The 15737-nt window shown below is 43.5% G+C and overlaps 1 protein-coding gene across 1 annotated transcript; it reads right to left on the reverse strand.

The window, feature by feature from the left end:
* Positions 1 to 1054: 1054 nt before the first annotated feature.
* LOC148042799 (uncharacterized) lies at positions 1055 to 15039 on the reverse strand. The gene is made up of 6 exons (XM_087729037.1): positions 14743 to 15039; positions 14471 to 14525; positions 11311 to 11498; positions 8932 to 9090; positions 5916 to 6032; positions 1055 to 3873 (listed from the first exon to the last, which is right to left on the reverse strand). Exons 1-6 carry the CDS (start codon positions 14887 to 14889, stop codon positions 3754 to 3756), a joined length of 786 nt encoding a protein of 261 aa, XP_087585163.1. The 5' UTR covers positions 14890 to 15039; the 3' UTR covers positions 1055 to 3753.
* Between the last annotated feature and the right edge of the window lie 698 nt (positions 15040 to 15737).

Here is a 15737-nt window from a genome sequence, read left to right on the forward strand (position 1 = left end):
TGAGGCCGCCTGTGGTGGACCAAGCGCTCTGCTAGAGAAAACGGGCTTCCAAGCTCCGTTTTCAGCTGTGACAGCCTCCTGCAACCCTCCGCCAGTGAAAATGGAGCTCAGATGGCTGCCTGCAGCCCTCCACAGCTCCATTTTCGGCTGCAATGGCCTACTGCAACCCTCTGCCAGCAAAAGCAAAGCTCCATTTTCACTGGCAGAGGGACTGTGGGCCAGCCCTTCGCTGTTTCCAGGGTGTCCCCGTGGGCCAGATCTAAGCATCCCGCGGGCTGGCTCCAGCTCCCGGGTCTTGAGTTTGACACCCCTGCTCTAAACCATACACTTATGCCGACGAGAATCAATTCCTGTTCTCCAACTCCATCTATGGGGAAATAGCTTTTCACTTGGACTGTGAATTCTCTTGCCAAAATGCCATCTGGAACTTTGTTCTTTTAAAAAAAAAGATTATATTGTTTGGAATAAATGAAAATTGAGGACAAATCTCTCTCTTTTTAACGATAGTATAAATTGTCAAGTCACCAGGGCATGTGGTGGGCTCAAAATTTGAGCTCCTCGGCAAGAGATTTGTTGGCGTCTCCACGAAAGACTGAAGCAACTTATATGAGCAACGTTTGGATTCTGATGAATTCGATTCTTTTCTAAATAATGGCTTATTGACAGGCAGAAGAAAAATGCTGTTTTGTGGCGAATTGACCCGTTTTCATCTGACAATAACATTTGAGAACATTGCTTGTGGTCTCGATCAGGGCCACCTTCTAGAATAGGACCGAAGACATAATATGGTGGTGATTCTGGCAATTTCTTGGGATCGGATCCCAGGGTAGAAGGCATTGGGCTAGAAACTAGGTGAGAGAGAGTTCTAGCCCTGCCTTGGGCTAGCAAACTGGTTGGGAGACTTTGGACCAGTCAACTCAACTCAACTCAACTCAACTCAACTCAAAGGTTGTTGTTGGGCAAATAGCAGGAGGAAGGAGTACGTAATAGATATGTTAGTCAACTCTATTAAAATAATAAAAAGTGGGATTTTTAAAAAAAATCCAGAAAACAATTTTGCCTTGGTATTCTCGAATAGCTTTATTTTCCAAAGTGTGCAGGAAATATTGCCAAACAGGGGTTATTTTTAGTGATTTAGGTTGCTTATATGCGTTCACACAAACTTTAATGCATTTCCAGAAGGAATATTAGATACTGTTTTTCTTACCAAGCTAACTGTCTTGTTAGCTGCTGCCATCTTATGGAACTAAAATGTACAGTGTAGTTCACTTCCATGGCTTCGGGCATATTTATCATTTTAGGTTACGCTGAGTATTTTCACTCACATCTTTACAATTGTAATACAGGTGATGATCCCGCCTTTGTGTTCTATTCTGGCAGGATAGAGAGCACCAGTCTTATGGTATGGGCAAGTAAAAGGGTAAGAAATGGTGGGAGGTATTTGTAGCTTGCGTGGGAGATAGCCAAACCAACCAATGACGGCGTCAACCACCAACCAACTCACGTGACTTCCAGCCGGGGTGACCCCACCACCGCATGACCCTCACACAGCATGACCAGTTGGTCACGTGGCCTGCCCGAGCAGATGGCCATGATAATGAAGAAATGGTACATTTATCTCATGTTCATCATATGTGACACACTTCCAAATATATGCTGTCTCGAGAAAGCTTACTTTGCACTGCGCAAGGCAGTTGGGAATTCCCAGCACGGACGCCGTTCTGCCTTCGGCTGGCCCCCCTCTCTCCGCAGACAGAAGCTGCAAAAACCAGAGGGCATTTGCCAGCAGAACTATATCTTTTTCCCTTCTTGCCCGAAGGATAAGAAACCTGTTAGACGTCTGGTAGATGATGATCTAAACAGATACGCGACCAGGAATTCGGGAGCAGCTGTGTTAAGCTGCTTCCATCAGTAAGCCCCGCCCAGGAAGCCAGTTTAACAGTTATTGGCGTAGTTTTTGTTTGATAAAGGGACTCCTTCTCAAACAGGGAAACTAATGATTAGTTTAGTTGCAGATAGCAATAGCAATAGTACTTAGACTTATGCACTACTTCACAGTGCTTTTACAGCCCTCTCTAAATGGTTTTACAGAGTCAGCCTATCGCCCCCAACAATCTGGGTCCTTCATTTTATCCACCTCAGAAGGACAGAAGGCGGAGTCAACCTTGAGCCTGGTGAGATTTGAACTGCCAAATTGCAGGCAGCCGGCACTCAGCAGAAGTAGCCTGCAGTACTGCACTCTAACCACTGCGCCACCATGGCTCAGATATTCTAAATTTGATAACGTTGCTTTTTTAAAAAAAACATGATTTGGAATCCTGGTGTGAGACTGCACAGGTGACAGGAGCATATGAGTTGTGGTTTAAAACCACAAGTCACCAATTGTGTGAGCAGCTCTTTAAATCTCAGTCAGCAATAGTTCATTTATTTATTTATTTATACATTTTATATGCCGCCCAATCCCGAAGGACTCCGGGCGGCTTACAAAAAGAGGGGGGGGGGGGGAAAGAGAGAGAGAGAAAGAAAACAGTTTAAAATCACAATACCACATACATTCATTCTAATCAGGGCTGGACCTCAACAGTGAGGTCAACAGCCCCAGGCCTGCCAGAACAGCCAGGTTTTAACAGCTTTCCTGAAGGCCATGAGAGTGGGTATGGTCTGGATCTCTGCGGGTAGCTGATTCCAAAGAGTCGGAGCAGCCACAGAGAAGGCTCTCCTCCGGGGGCCCGCCAGCCGACACTGTCTGGCTGACGGCATCTGAAGGAGGCCCAATCTGTGGGATCTTACTGGCCGCTGGGAGGTATGTGGCAGTAGGCGGTCTCGAAGGTATTCATTCAAGGGAAACGGATATTTGTTGCAAGTTAGGGCTTTAAATTACTTCTTTTCATCCTTCCTACATCTCTAGCCAGTTGGCTTTCTTGAGCAATATAAACTGCTAGTTTTGTATCAGGACAATAATTCACTTTCCATTATCCCCAAAACATGATGGTTTGTCCTCAGTTGCCATTCTTATATCACCCCCACCCCCACCTGCGTACTATTTTATTTATTTTATTTATTAATTCAATTTTACAGGTAGTCCTCAGCTTAATGAGCAGCACTGAGCCCAGTATTTCTGTTGCTAAGCGAGACAGGGATCGAGTGAATTTTGCCCCATTTTTACGACCTTTCTTGCCTGGTTGTTAAATGAATCACTGCCGTTGTTAAGTTAGTAACATGGTTGTTAAATAAATCTGGCTTCCCTGTTGACTTTGCTTGTCAGAAGGTTGCAAAAGGGGATTGCGTGACCCCCCAGGACACTGCAACCGTCATAAATATGAGTCAGTTGCCAAGCGGCTGAATTTTGATCACGTGATGATGGGGATGTTGCAATGGTAAGTGTGAAAAACAGTCTTAAGTCCTGTAGCAACTTCAAACAGCCACTAAATGACCAAGGGCTACCTGTAATTCGCCACCTATCTCACTATCCAAAGTGACTTTGGGACAGCTTGAAATACAATAAAAGCAGAAATATAAAAACATTAACATGTAACAGGAATTACAGAAAACTAATAACCAGGTATACGAAGTGGGATCTTCTCTCTTATGCCTCCAGCTTTAAAGACCCCCATCGGGGGCCCAAAACCAGTTCGTGGTGCCGAGGTTTTAAGGTTTTTAAGGAAAGTTACGAAGCAAAACTTTGATTGTGGCCAGTCGTCAGAGATCTTCAGGTGTCCTCCTTAAAAGGCAGGCTTATGGAAAGTTGCTGGATTACCAAGGAAGACGTTTTCCATCCCAGTTCACAAAAGTGCCAGTTTCTTTCTCAGAGAGGAGGGCCAGTGTTTTAAGAATTTCGCGTATACCGTCCTCAACTGCAGTTGGGGCTCTCAACTGGGGAAAAAAAGGAAGGAAGGAGAAAGAAGAAGAAAGAAAGAAAAAGAAAGGGAGGAAGGAAGGAAGGAAGGAAGGGAGAAGGGGGAAGGAAGGAAGGAGAAGGAAGGGAGGGAGGGAGGAAAGAGAAGGCAGAGGAAGAAAGAAAGGAGAAGGAAGGAAAAAAGAAAGAAAGGAAGGAAGGAAAAGAGAAAGGAAAGAGAAAGAATAAGAAATAAAGAAAAAGAAAGGAAGGAAGGAAAGAAGAAGGGGAGAAAGGAAAGAATGAAGGAAGGAAGGGAGGAGAAGGGAGGGAGGAAGGAAGGAAAGAGAACGCAGAGGAAGAAAGAAAGAAGAAGGAAGGAAAAAAGAAAGGAAGGAAAGGAAGGAAGGAAAAAAGAAAGGAAAGAGAAAGAAAGGGAAGGAAGAAAGAAGGAAAAAAGGAGAAGGGAAGGAAGGTGAAGGGGGAGGAAGGAAGGAAAATAAACAAAAGAAAGAACAAAAGAGGGGGGAATAAACATGAATGAAATATGCCAACTTTTCCCTTAATTTATTTGCAAATTCATTTTTTTTATTTTGCCTAATTCATTTTTACCTCCATTTCTCTTACTGAGGTCGTAAACATTTAATTTGTTGTGAAATAACTTACTTTTTCATTCTTTTTTTTTTTCATTTTTATCGGATGCAATGAGATACTTAATGGACTACTGAACATCTTTCGTTAAAGAAAAGATCCCAACCAGGCCTAATGAACAGAGGACAAAATTTATTGCCACAAAACGTTTTCCTAGCTATTGACTTAAAAAAAAGGAAAATTGGACGAATATATGATTGTTTTTCTATAGGACTTTCTAGCCCTGCAACACTCTGTTGCCAAATTCATGAACAATAAAAGTAAACAGTATTAAATGATCATGTGGCTTTCTTCATATCAAAGAAAGGATGTTGCGTCATTAAATTGGTTTTTTTCCCTGGTTCAAGTGAGCTGCAAGACCAACCCCAAGACTTTTCCCCCCCCTGGCTGTTAAAAAAAAAACCTTTTGAAAATCCAAAAAGTGAATTAATGTAATAGCATGATAATGGAGCAGCTCATATGCAATAGATCAACTTCGCAGCTTGGCCTGTGGTCGGACCTAAGTATAGTACACAAAATTGTCTGCTACAACATCCTACCTGTCAACAACTACTTCAGCTTCAACCACATTACTACATGGGTAAACAATCGATACAAACTCAAGGTAAACCGCTCCAAACCCGATTGCAGAAAATGCGACTTCAGCAACAGAGTGGTCAACGCCTGGAATGCTCTACCTGACTCCATTGTTACATCCTCAAACCCCCACAGCTTCAACCTTAAACTGTCTACCATGGATCTCACCCCATTCCTAAGAGGTCCGTAAAGGGAGCGTGCATTCTGCCTACCATCCAGTGGTGGGATTCAGCCGGTTCGCACCTATTCGGGAGAACCGGTTGTTAATTTTCTAAACACTTCGGAGAACCGGTTGTTGGAAGAAATCTCCTTTTGTTTTTTTCCACTTTACTGGGCTAATCCTGCAAGGAAGGCAGGAAGGAAACATTCTGGTGTTGTTTCTAGCCTGATCTTTAGTGCCCTACTTACAGAAACTGCCTCTCCAGTTAACCCTTTATTGCATTGTAACAGCTAAGGCCAAGCGCCCATCGAAGTGAGTGATGCTGAGTTGGCCACACCCACCCAGTCACATGACCACCAAGCCACACCTACCCAGCTGGTCATTAGGGCAGAGAACCGGTTGTTAAAGTATTTGAATCCCACCACTGCTACCGTCCCTTTCCTACTGTCTCCATTTATTTGTATTCATTTCCTTTTTTCATGTCCGTGTTCATACTTATACCTGCTATCTTGCACATGTTTGACAAATTAATAAATAAAATAAATAAATAAGACTTTAAGGACTTCAGCTCCCAGAATTCCTCAGGCCGACTGAAAAATTCTGGGAGTTGAAATCAATAAATGTTAAAGTTGCCAAGGTTGCAGTAAAGGAATAAACTTTATGAGGACAGCGATTCCGCTATAACCCACTTACCGTTTCACTTACGTTCCCCATATCTGTCTGCAACCAACCCGGGTGTAATGCAACACACAGGATCTCGTCTTGGGCATATTGCAGGGACTGGCATCGGTTGAGCATGTTTAAAGCAGCCTAGAAGAGAGGCATTGTAGAAAGAGGGAGACGTGAAGGCCACATTCTAGTCCTACAAAGAATATGGTAAGTTGGGCTGCAGCTGCCAAAGAAGCCAATCAGTGGTGGGTTTCAAAAATTGTTCGAACCTACTCTGTGGGTGTGGCCTCCTTTGTGGGAGTGGCTTGCTGCCCATGTGACCGGATGGGAGTGGCTTGCCACCCATGTGACCGGATATGAAGATGCCGACGACACTTGTCAGAACCACCTTAAATTACCTCACACACAGCACCGGCATGCATAAGAATATGATGTAAACTTGTTTTTTAAAAGGCATTTTTGGTTTGCGTTAAAACAACTTCAACACATGCAATGTTCTGATTGCACCACAAACGCAGTAGTCATCCTTACCTTTCACAGAGGCACTGAGTTTTATAAATATGAGCATGATAGTGTAGAATAATCATATCCAAGGACCAGTGGTGGGTTTCAAAAAATTTTGGAACCTCTTCTGTAGGTGTGGCCTGCTTTCTGGGTCCACTGGTGGGTGGTGTGGCCTGCTTTCTGGGTCCACTCTTCTAACTGGTTCGGTAGATTTGACGAACCGGTTCTACCAAATAGGTGCGAACTGGTAGGAAGCCACCTCTGAAGCCAATGCAATCAATCCTAGACTGCATTAGCAGAGGAGTAGAATCAAGATCACGTAAAGTCTTACTATCATGTTATAACGTCTTAATAAGACCCAGTGGTGGGATTCTGCCAGTTCACACCTATTTGGGAGAACCGGTTGTTAACTTTCTAAGCAGTTCGGAGAACCGGTTGTTGGAAGAAATCTCATTTTGTTTTCTTCCACTTTACAGGGCTAATCCTGTAAGGAAGGCAGGAAGGAAACAATCTGATGTTCTTTCTAGCCTAATCTTTATTGCCCAGCTTACAGAAACTGCCTGTCCGGTTAACCCTTATTACATTGTAACAGCTAAGGCAAAGCGCCATCGACATGAATGACATTGAGTTGGCCATGCCTACCCAGTCACATGACCACTGAGCAGTGGTGGGTTTCAAAAATTGTTGGAACCTACTCTGTGGGTGTGGCCTCCTTTGTGGGAGTGGCTTGCCGCCCATGTGACCGGATATGAAATTATGAATTAGTACTTAGGTCGGTCCAAGTAGCTATTCAGAAGTTAGTGGTTAGAAGCAATTGTAAAGCAAGATATGGAATCAAAACCAGAAATATTTTGTTGGCTATTTGAAAGGGAGTATAATATATATTTAATTTTACACACGTTAGCAGCTGCTGGAATTGTGTTTGCGCAACAGTGGAAAAACTGAGAGATGTAAATGAATAAATATTACAATGTGCAGGAATAAATAAACTGACAATTAAAATCAAGAAGGCTTTGAATACTTTTTCACGTGGGATTGGTTTTAGCAATTGCCAACTAACGGAAACAGAAATTAGAAATCCAAAAGTATGAAAGGAAACACCAATTATGGAAGGAAAGGTCCCTAAAATGTATAAGGAAATATTATTAGATCATTATTAATGCGTAGATAACTACACAGCCACCAGTGGTGGGTTTCAAAAAATTTTGGGACCTCTTCTGTAGGTGTGGCCTGCTTTCCGGGTCCACTGGTGGAAACTCTTCTAAACTGGTTCGGTAGATTTGACGAACCGGTTCTACCGAACTGGTGCGAACCGGTAGGAACCCACCTCTGCCACTGAGCCACGCCTATCCAACTGGTCATTATGGCAGAGAACCAGTTGTTAAATTATTTGAATCCCACCACTGGTAAGACCACTCTTGGAAATACAGGTAGTCCTTGACTTACAACAATTCTTTTAGTGGCTGTTCAAACTTAAAACAGCACTGAAAAAAGTGACCTAGGATTGCTTTTCACACTTATGACCATTGCACCATCCCCATGGTCACATAATCAACACTGAGACGCTTGGCAGCTGGTTCACACTTATGACGGTTGCAGACCGCAACCATCATAAATATGAACCAAATGTGAATGTGAAATTATTTATAAATAATAAATATTTATGACGTGTTTATGGTGGTTGCGGTCCCCTGAGGTCATGTGATCAACTGTGGCGCCCTTCTGATGAGCGAAGTCGATTGGGGAAGCCAGATTCACTTAACAACCGCATTGCTGACTGAACAACTGCAGTGATTCACTTAACAACGGTAGCCAGGAAGGTGGTAAAATGGGGCAAAAACTCGCTTAGCTGCCATCTTGCTTAGCAACAGAAAATTTGAGTTCCATTGTGATCCTAAGTCGAGCACTACTGGTATTGTCTGAGATTTTATATGAAAATCTATACCAGGGGTGGGCTGCTGGAGGTTCGCACGGGTTCGGCCGATCCTCTAGCGAAGATTTTGCATGGTTCAGTAAAACCATGCCATCCAAATCCCATTCCTGGCTGGCCCCGCCCACCCCTCCTGTCCCAGGAGTCTCCACACAGCCCGTTACTCATGCCAGATAAGTGCAGAGTCCACATGGAAACTCAGGGAGGGGGAGAAATGGGCCTACCGGAGCTTCTGGAAGTCCAGAAACAGTCCTGTTCCTGGCCTCCGGAAGGACTCCAGAGCCCAGGGAAAGCAGTTTTCGCCCTCTCAGAGGCCCATGGAAAGCCTCAGGAGCCTTGGGAGGGCAAAAAATGGGCCTATCTGGAAATGGGCCTGTTTCTGGCCTCAAGAGGGCCTCCGGAGCCTGGGGAGGGTGAAAAATGCCCCCCTCCCCGGTGGTGCAGGAGGTCGAATAGACCACACCCTGGATGGCCACGCCCACCCAGCAACGGGGCTGCGAACCCGTTGCTGCACTTTTTGAAGCCCACCACTGATCTCTACATATAAGAGCTAAAAAATCTGATATTTATATGACAGTATGGGCAGCGACCAAGCCTTCTCCAAACCTTGCTGCAACGATAGTTGGGGATTTGCCCCGAATCCCATTCCAGAAGGTTGGTGATGGAGCCGCAGTCACTGGATACATTAACAATTGCAGCTTTGCTGCAGCTCATGCCTTTCACGAGGCTGTCCTTGGATGCTTTTCTCAGCAAAGGTAGGAAGACCTAAGAAGAAAAAGAGGCAGGGGGGAATTAAAAACAGTGGCATGCTATGGCCGGCTATTTAAAAGTCACCCTGGGAATCTGCAATAGCAATAGCCCTTTAGACTTATATGCCGCTTTACAACCAGAGGTGGGTTCCTACCAGTTCACACCAGTTCGGTGGAACCGGTTCGTCAAATCTACTGAACCGGTTAGAAGAGATTCCACCAGTGGACCCGTAAAGCAGGCCACATCTAAAGAAGAGGTTCCAAAAAATTTTGAAACCCACCACTGACACACACAAACACAAACACAAACACAAACACAAACACAAACACACACACACACACACACACACACACAGAGAGAGAGAGAGAGAGAGAGAGAGAGAGAGAGGAAGGAAGGAAGGAAGGAAGGAAGGAAGGAAGGAAGGAAGGAAGAAAGAAAGAAAGAAAGAAAGAAAGAAAAAAAGAAAAAAGAAAGAAAAAGTGAGAGAGAGATGAAAAAAAAAAGGAAAAAGGGACAGAGAGACAAAAGGAAGGAAAGAGAGAGAGAGAGAGAGAGAGAGAGAGAGAGAGAGAGAGAGAGAGAGAGAGAGAGAGAGAGAGAGAGAGAGAGAGAGAGAACACATGGCCGGCAAGCCACTCTCACCAGGTCACATGGTCAGCAAGCCACTCCCACAAAGGAGGCCACACCTACAGAAGAGGTTCCAAAATTTTTGGAAACCCACCACTGACACACACACACAAACAGAGAGAGAGAGAGAGAGAGGGAGAGAAAGAAAGGAAGAAAGAAAGAAAGAAAAAAGAAAAAAGAAAGAAAAAGTGAGAGAGAGATGAAAGGAAAAAGGGACAGAGAGCCAAAAGGAAGGAAAGAGAGAGAGAGAGAGAGAGAGAGAGAGAAAACACATGGCCGGCAAGCCACTCCCACCAGGTCACATGGTCGGCAAGCCACTCCCATAAAGGAGGCCACACCCACAGAGTAGGTTCGAAAAATTTTTGAAACCCACCACTGTTTACAGCCCTCTCACCACCTCCTCGTGGTGCATCCTGGATAGTACAGTAGTGTGAACCAAACAACTGGCAACAACTGGCAACCAGACTACATTGAAGAATTGGCAGTTAACCACAGTTGGCAGTCAGGCATCTTTGTAGGATTCCTGGCTCTCTAAATAAATTGCAAACCCATCATGCTATGTCCCAATCCAGCCCACAACGCAGTCGGGTTTGACACCCCAAAGAGCTGTGGTGGCACAGTGGTTAGAATGCAGTATTGCAGGCTAACTGTGCCCGCTGACAAGAGTTCAATTCTGACTGGCTCAAGATTGACTCAGCTTTCCATTCTTCTGAGGTCAATAAAATGAGGAACCATTTTAGTTGGGAGGCAAGATGCTGACTCTGTAAAGATGTTTACATGAGTGGGTTGCAGGGGGTATGCCCCATACGGGCGTACTGGATCCTGCCTGGAGCACTGGGTACCATTCCAGTACGGTGCTCAGGAGGGCCCACCTGCCTGCCCTGGCTCCTTACCTGTGCTTTAAGCTTTTCGTGCTTCAGTGCATGCGCATGGAGCATACAGTGCCTGCGCGACACTCCGCCGAGCAGCTGGAGCATCGTGGAGGCTTGCGGAACCATCATTTGCCGCTACAGCATGTGGGTGACTTCGGGGCTGTTCGGATTCTGTTCCGATTGGAACGGAATCCGGAACCCACCACTGGCTATATACCATATTTTTCGGACTCTAAGACGCACCGGTGTATAAGACGCACCAACATTTCCACGCTCTTTTAGGGACGGGGGAAAGGTCAGTGACGTGCGATGAGGTTTATGGCTGGTGAGGCGTTGACACAGTGGTGGGTTTCAAAAAATTTTAGACTTGTGGACTTCAACTCCCAGAATTCCACAGCCAGGCATGCTCAGTTCCAATTTAAAGCAACAGCATTTGTTTTTCTCCTTTGCGAAAAAGTTTCCTTCGTTCTATTTCTTCTCCCTCCCCCGCAGGAGACCAACGTGCCTCACCTACGTCAGGAATTTTTAGGCTTTTAACTCTTGCTTAACTCTGCTCGAGTGATCATAAAACGCCTAAAGTCGGACTAGATGAGGCACATTGTTCTCCTGCCTCCTCCTGTAGAGAGCGTTTTTTTAGAGGCTTTTTAAAAGGTGCATCTTATACTCCGAAAAATACGCTAAGTGCTATTGCTAAGCGAGACCTAGTCAAAAGGAGAGATCTTAAGGATATTCCTACCTGGCTCATTACCATAGGGCCCACCACATTGGTATTGTAGACCTCTAACATGTTTTCTGGTGTCTCGGATTCCAGACTGGATGGCTTTACTATTCCAGCATTGTTGAACAACAGATTCAACCCAGCTCCGTTTAGACATTTAGTAATTTTGGCTGCAGCAGCTTTGATGCTGGATGGATCAGAAGTGTCTAAAAGAGAAATGAGGAAGGTTTTTGTAAGGGGTGCAAATCCCTAGCCAAGAAGCAACACTGCTGTTTCCCAGCTAGACACCTAACTGCCTTTTATACATTAGAGTTCTCTATATATTAGAAAAGTGTTTCTGCTAGACATCTGGAAAACCAGCCCTAGTCAACAGACGAGCCCCACCCATCACCCAGGCCGTTGCAACACAAAACAACAACGGACACACAGCCAGCACCAATCAGCACCAATGTACGAATCATGATACAGCCGCACAGCCAATCAATCCACTTACTGAAACAACACCAGCACTCCACACACACACACATACACCAAGATTTATAGAAAGACGGCAGCTCCAATCACACTTTAAGCTGAAGACACCAGCCTGAGGATGGCGAGTGAGGCCTCGCCGAAACATTGTAAAGAAAATCTCAATCTTACACGGGAAAAGACCCGAATACAACAAGACCAGCATACCTACATCTGTGAAAATCTATGAATATATATATATATATATATATATATATATATATATATATATATATATATATATATATATATATATATATATATATATATATATATATATATATATATATATATGTCTGTCTGTCTGTCTGTAAGTGTGTGTGTGTATGTATATGTATATGTATATATGTATATATTTAAAGTCATATATATATTGTATATATATAAATATACATATATATATTTAAACTATTTATCAGCACAAATAAAAACACACACAGATAGATAGATGATAGATAGATAGATAGATAGATAGATAGATAGATAGATAGATAGATAGATAGATAGATAGATGATAGATAGATAGATAGATGATAGATAGATTGATATAGAGAGATAGATGATAGAGATAGATAGATAGATAGATAGATAGATAGATAGATAGATGGATGGATGGATGGATGGATGGATGATGGATGGATGGATGGATGGATGGATGGATGGATGGATGGATAGGTATAGGTATAGGTATAGGTATAGGTATAGGTATAGGTATAGGTATAGGTATAGGTATAGGTATAGTATAGAGATAGAGATAGAGATAGAGATAGAGATAGAGATAGAGATAGAGATAGAGATAGAGATAGAGATAGAGATAGAGATAGAGATAGAGATAGAGATAGTAGATAGAGATAGAGAGATAGATAGATGTAGAGGTAGAGGTAAAGGTAGAGATAGAGATAGAGATAGAGATATATAGATATAGATATAGATGGATGGGTGGATATATAATAGATGATATAGATATAGATATAGATATAGATATAGATATAGATAGATATAGATATAGATATAGATATAGATATAGATATAGATATAATATAGATATAGATATAGATATAGATATAGATATAGATATAGATATAGATATAGATATAGATATAGATATAGATATAGATATAGATATAGATATAGATATAGATATAGATATAGATATAGATATAGATATAGATATATAGATAGATATAGATATAGATATAGATATATTAATTTATATATATATATATATATATATATATAGAGAGAGAGAGAGAGAGAGAGAGAGAGAGAGAGAGAGAGAGAGAGAGAGAGAGAGAGAGAGAGAGAGAGAGAGAGAGAGAGAGAGAGATACTTATACTGTATATATAGCAACGAAGATCATACAACACACCCTAAGATCCTTTGGCCTCCATGTTCATTATTCGGTGCCTATCGTATTAGCCTGTTTATTTTTTTTAATGTTATTATGCAACTGCTAACTGCCTATGTACAATTTTATCTAGCTTAAAATCTCAGCACAACAGAGAACAAATAAATCTCTTCGTTTTACGACTTTTTTTTTTTTTTGGCAGCCACATGCCTGGCTGTTAATGTAACCTTTGGGAGATAAAGGGAATGAACTAAAACAGCAGATGGGAGTTTGCAGAACTGCAATTGGAGCAAGAGACCGATGAAGCAGGCGTAACAAATTCCTGCAGAAAATGCAGGACAGATGTGCGTCGATATGTCTACAGGTAGTCCTCGGTTCGCAACAGTCCGTTTAGTGACCGTTCAAAGTTACAACGGCACAAGTGACTGCTGACCAGTTTTCACACTTACGACCATCCCCGCGGACACGTGATCAAAATTCAGAACGCTTGCAGTTTGACTCGTATATATGACTGTTTCAATGTCCCGGGGTCCTTTGTTCACCTTTTGCGACCTTCTGACCAGCAAAGTCAATGGGGAAGCCAGATTCACTTTACAACAATTTGACTAATTTAACAACTGCAGTGATTCCTTTAACCACTGCGGCAAGGAACGTCGTAAAACGGGGCAAACTGACTTAACCGATGTTTCAAGTTAGCAAGAGAAATGTTGGGCTCAATGGTGGTCGTAAGTCAAGGACTATCTCTACTTCCATCTCAGGAAAAAAAAATCCCCATGCAAGTCAGCTCTTGGCCCATCAGGACGGGGGGGAGAGGATGGGGGGCAACCAGCGATCATCCAGACACCGCTGAGCCACCGGTGGCTGGCTCTCAGTCCCAGGAGGAAGGACAATGGTCATAAGGGCTGAGAGTTAGGAGCCAGCAATATCGAAAGGGCTGCAGTTTGCCCACTTTGATTTGATTGATTTGATTTATTGCATTTCTATGCCGCCCTATTCCCAGAGGGACTCAGGGCGGCTCACAAACCAAAATAAGGGGAGGGGGGATACAAACAGGAGGACAACAACGGACAAACAACTACAACAATTTAAAAACAGTCAACAACCACACAATTCGAGCGGGGACGGGGAACTTGTCAGCCCCAGGCCTGTCGGAACAGCCAGGTTTTAAGGGCTTTGCGGAAAGCCTGAAGCGTGGTGAGGGTCCGAATCTCCACGGGGAGCTCGTTCCAGAGGGTCGGAGCAGCCACAGAGAAGGCCCTCCTCTGGGTGGTAGACAATTTGAATTGACTTTGAATGCCAGGGCAGAAGCCCGGAACTCACCGAGCTGGATGACTTCTATTTGGTCCTGGTGTTGGGCAGCAAGAGTCTTCAAGCTCTGAAAGATACAAAAGCGAGAGGCTCCGGAAGCTGTTTTGAGGATGGTAAAGAATGTGAGGCAGAGCAGAAAGAAAAGCAAGGGGAGGGGCGTTAAATTATTTGCAGAAGAGAAGAGAATGCTTGTAAGAAGTTTCCATCTCTTTTCCCTTTCCCAAGCAAAGTTATTAGAGCAAAGTTATTACCGGTAATCCCAGCTGATTCCCACCGGGACTCACCTTTGCACTAGGTCCCTCTGGGTCACGGCAAGTGGCAAAGATCCATTCTGGTGGGTTGCTTTTCCCCACCAGTTGCTTCACCAGCTCCAGGCCGATGCCCCGGTTAGATCCCGTCACCAGGACGCTGCGTGGATTCAGTGCTTCCATCTCCTTCGGTAGCCCGAGTCCAACTGGGAAAGTTATGCAACTTGTGTTCAATAAATCACCTATTTTTTTTGGTCCCCTTTTATCTGCTTTGGCTTCCAGAAGCTGTTTCTGTTTTTTGCACTTCTGCCGCCTACATTGGGCAGGCGTTCAGAAGCACTGTAGGTAACTACCCACACCCAATATGCAAAGGAAGATAAATGGCTTTAAAAAACTGCTGGTTGCTTAGTGAGGGAGGAGATTGGAAAGAAGATTGTGTGTGCTTGTTTGTGTGTGTGTGTTTGTGTGTGTGTGTGTGTGTATCTATGGAAAGGAAGGAAAGGGAGGACAGAGAGAGAGGAAGAGAAAGAAAGGAAAAGAAAAAAATCTAAGAAAAAGAAAGAAAGGAAAGAGAGAAAGGGAGGAAGTAAGTAAGAGATAGAGAGAAAGAATGAAAGGAATAGGAAGGAAGGAAGGAAGGAAGGAAGGAAGGAAGGAAGGAAGGAAGGAAAGGGGAAAAAGAAAGAAAGAGTATGGAAGGAAAGAAGGAAGAAAGGAAAAGAAAGAGAGAGGGGGGAATTAGGAAGGAAAGAAGAAAGGAAAGAAAGAAAAGAAAGAGAATGAGAGAGAGAGTATGGAAAGAAAGAAAAGAAAGAGAGAGAGAGAATATGGATGGAAGGAAGGAAAAGAAAGGGAGAGAAAGAGAAAGAAAGGAAAATAAAAAATCTAAGAAAAGGAAAGAAAGGAAAAAGAGAAAGGGAGGAAGTAAGTAAGGGATAGAGAGAAAGAATGAAAGGAATAGGAAGGAAGGAAAGAAGGAAGGAAGGGGAAAAAAGAAAGAAAGTAAACAAAGAAAAATATGGAAGGAAAGA

This window comes from Thamnophis sirtalis, unplaced genomic scaffold (assembly GCF_051295495.1).
Source record: "Thamnophis sirtalis isolate CommonGarterSnake01/CBP01778 unplaced genomic scaffold, rThaSir2_p1.2 scaffold_14, whole genome shotgun sequence".
Classification (NCBI taxonomy): domain Eukaryota; kingdom Metazoa; phylum Chordata; class Lepidosauria; order Squamata; family Natricidae; genus Thamnophis; species Thamnophis sirtalis.

Coding starts and splice junctions, on each gene's coding strand:
- LOC148042799 (XM_087729037.1), bottom strand. CDS start 14,889: ATGGAAGCACTGAATCCACGCAGCGTCCTGGTGACGGGATCTAACCGG. Junction 14,526..14,742: donor CAGAGGGACCTAGTGCAAAG/GTGAGTCCCGGT, acceptor TGTATCTTTCAG/AGCTTGAAGACTCTTGCTGC. Junction 6,033..8,931: donor CCAACTATCGTTGCAGCAAG/GTTTGGAGAAGG, acceptor CCTCTCTTCTAG/GCTGCTTTAAACATGCTCAA.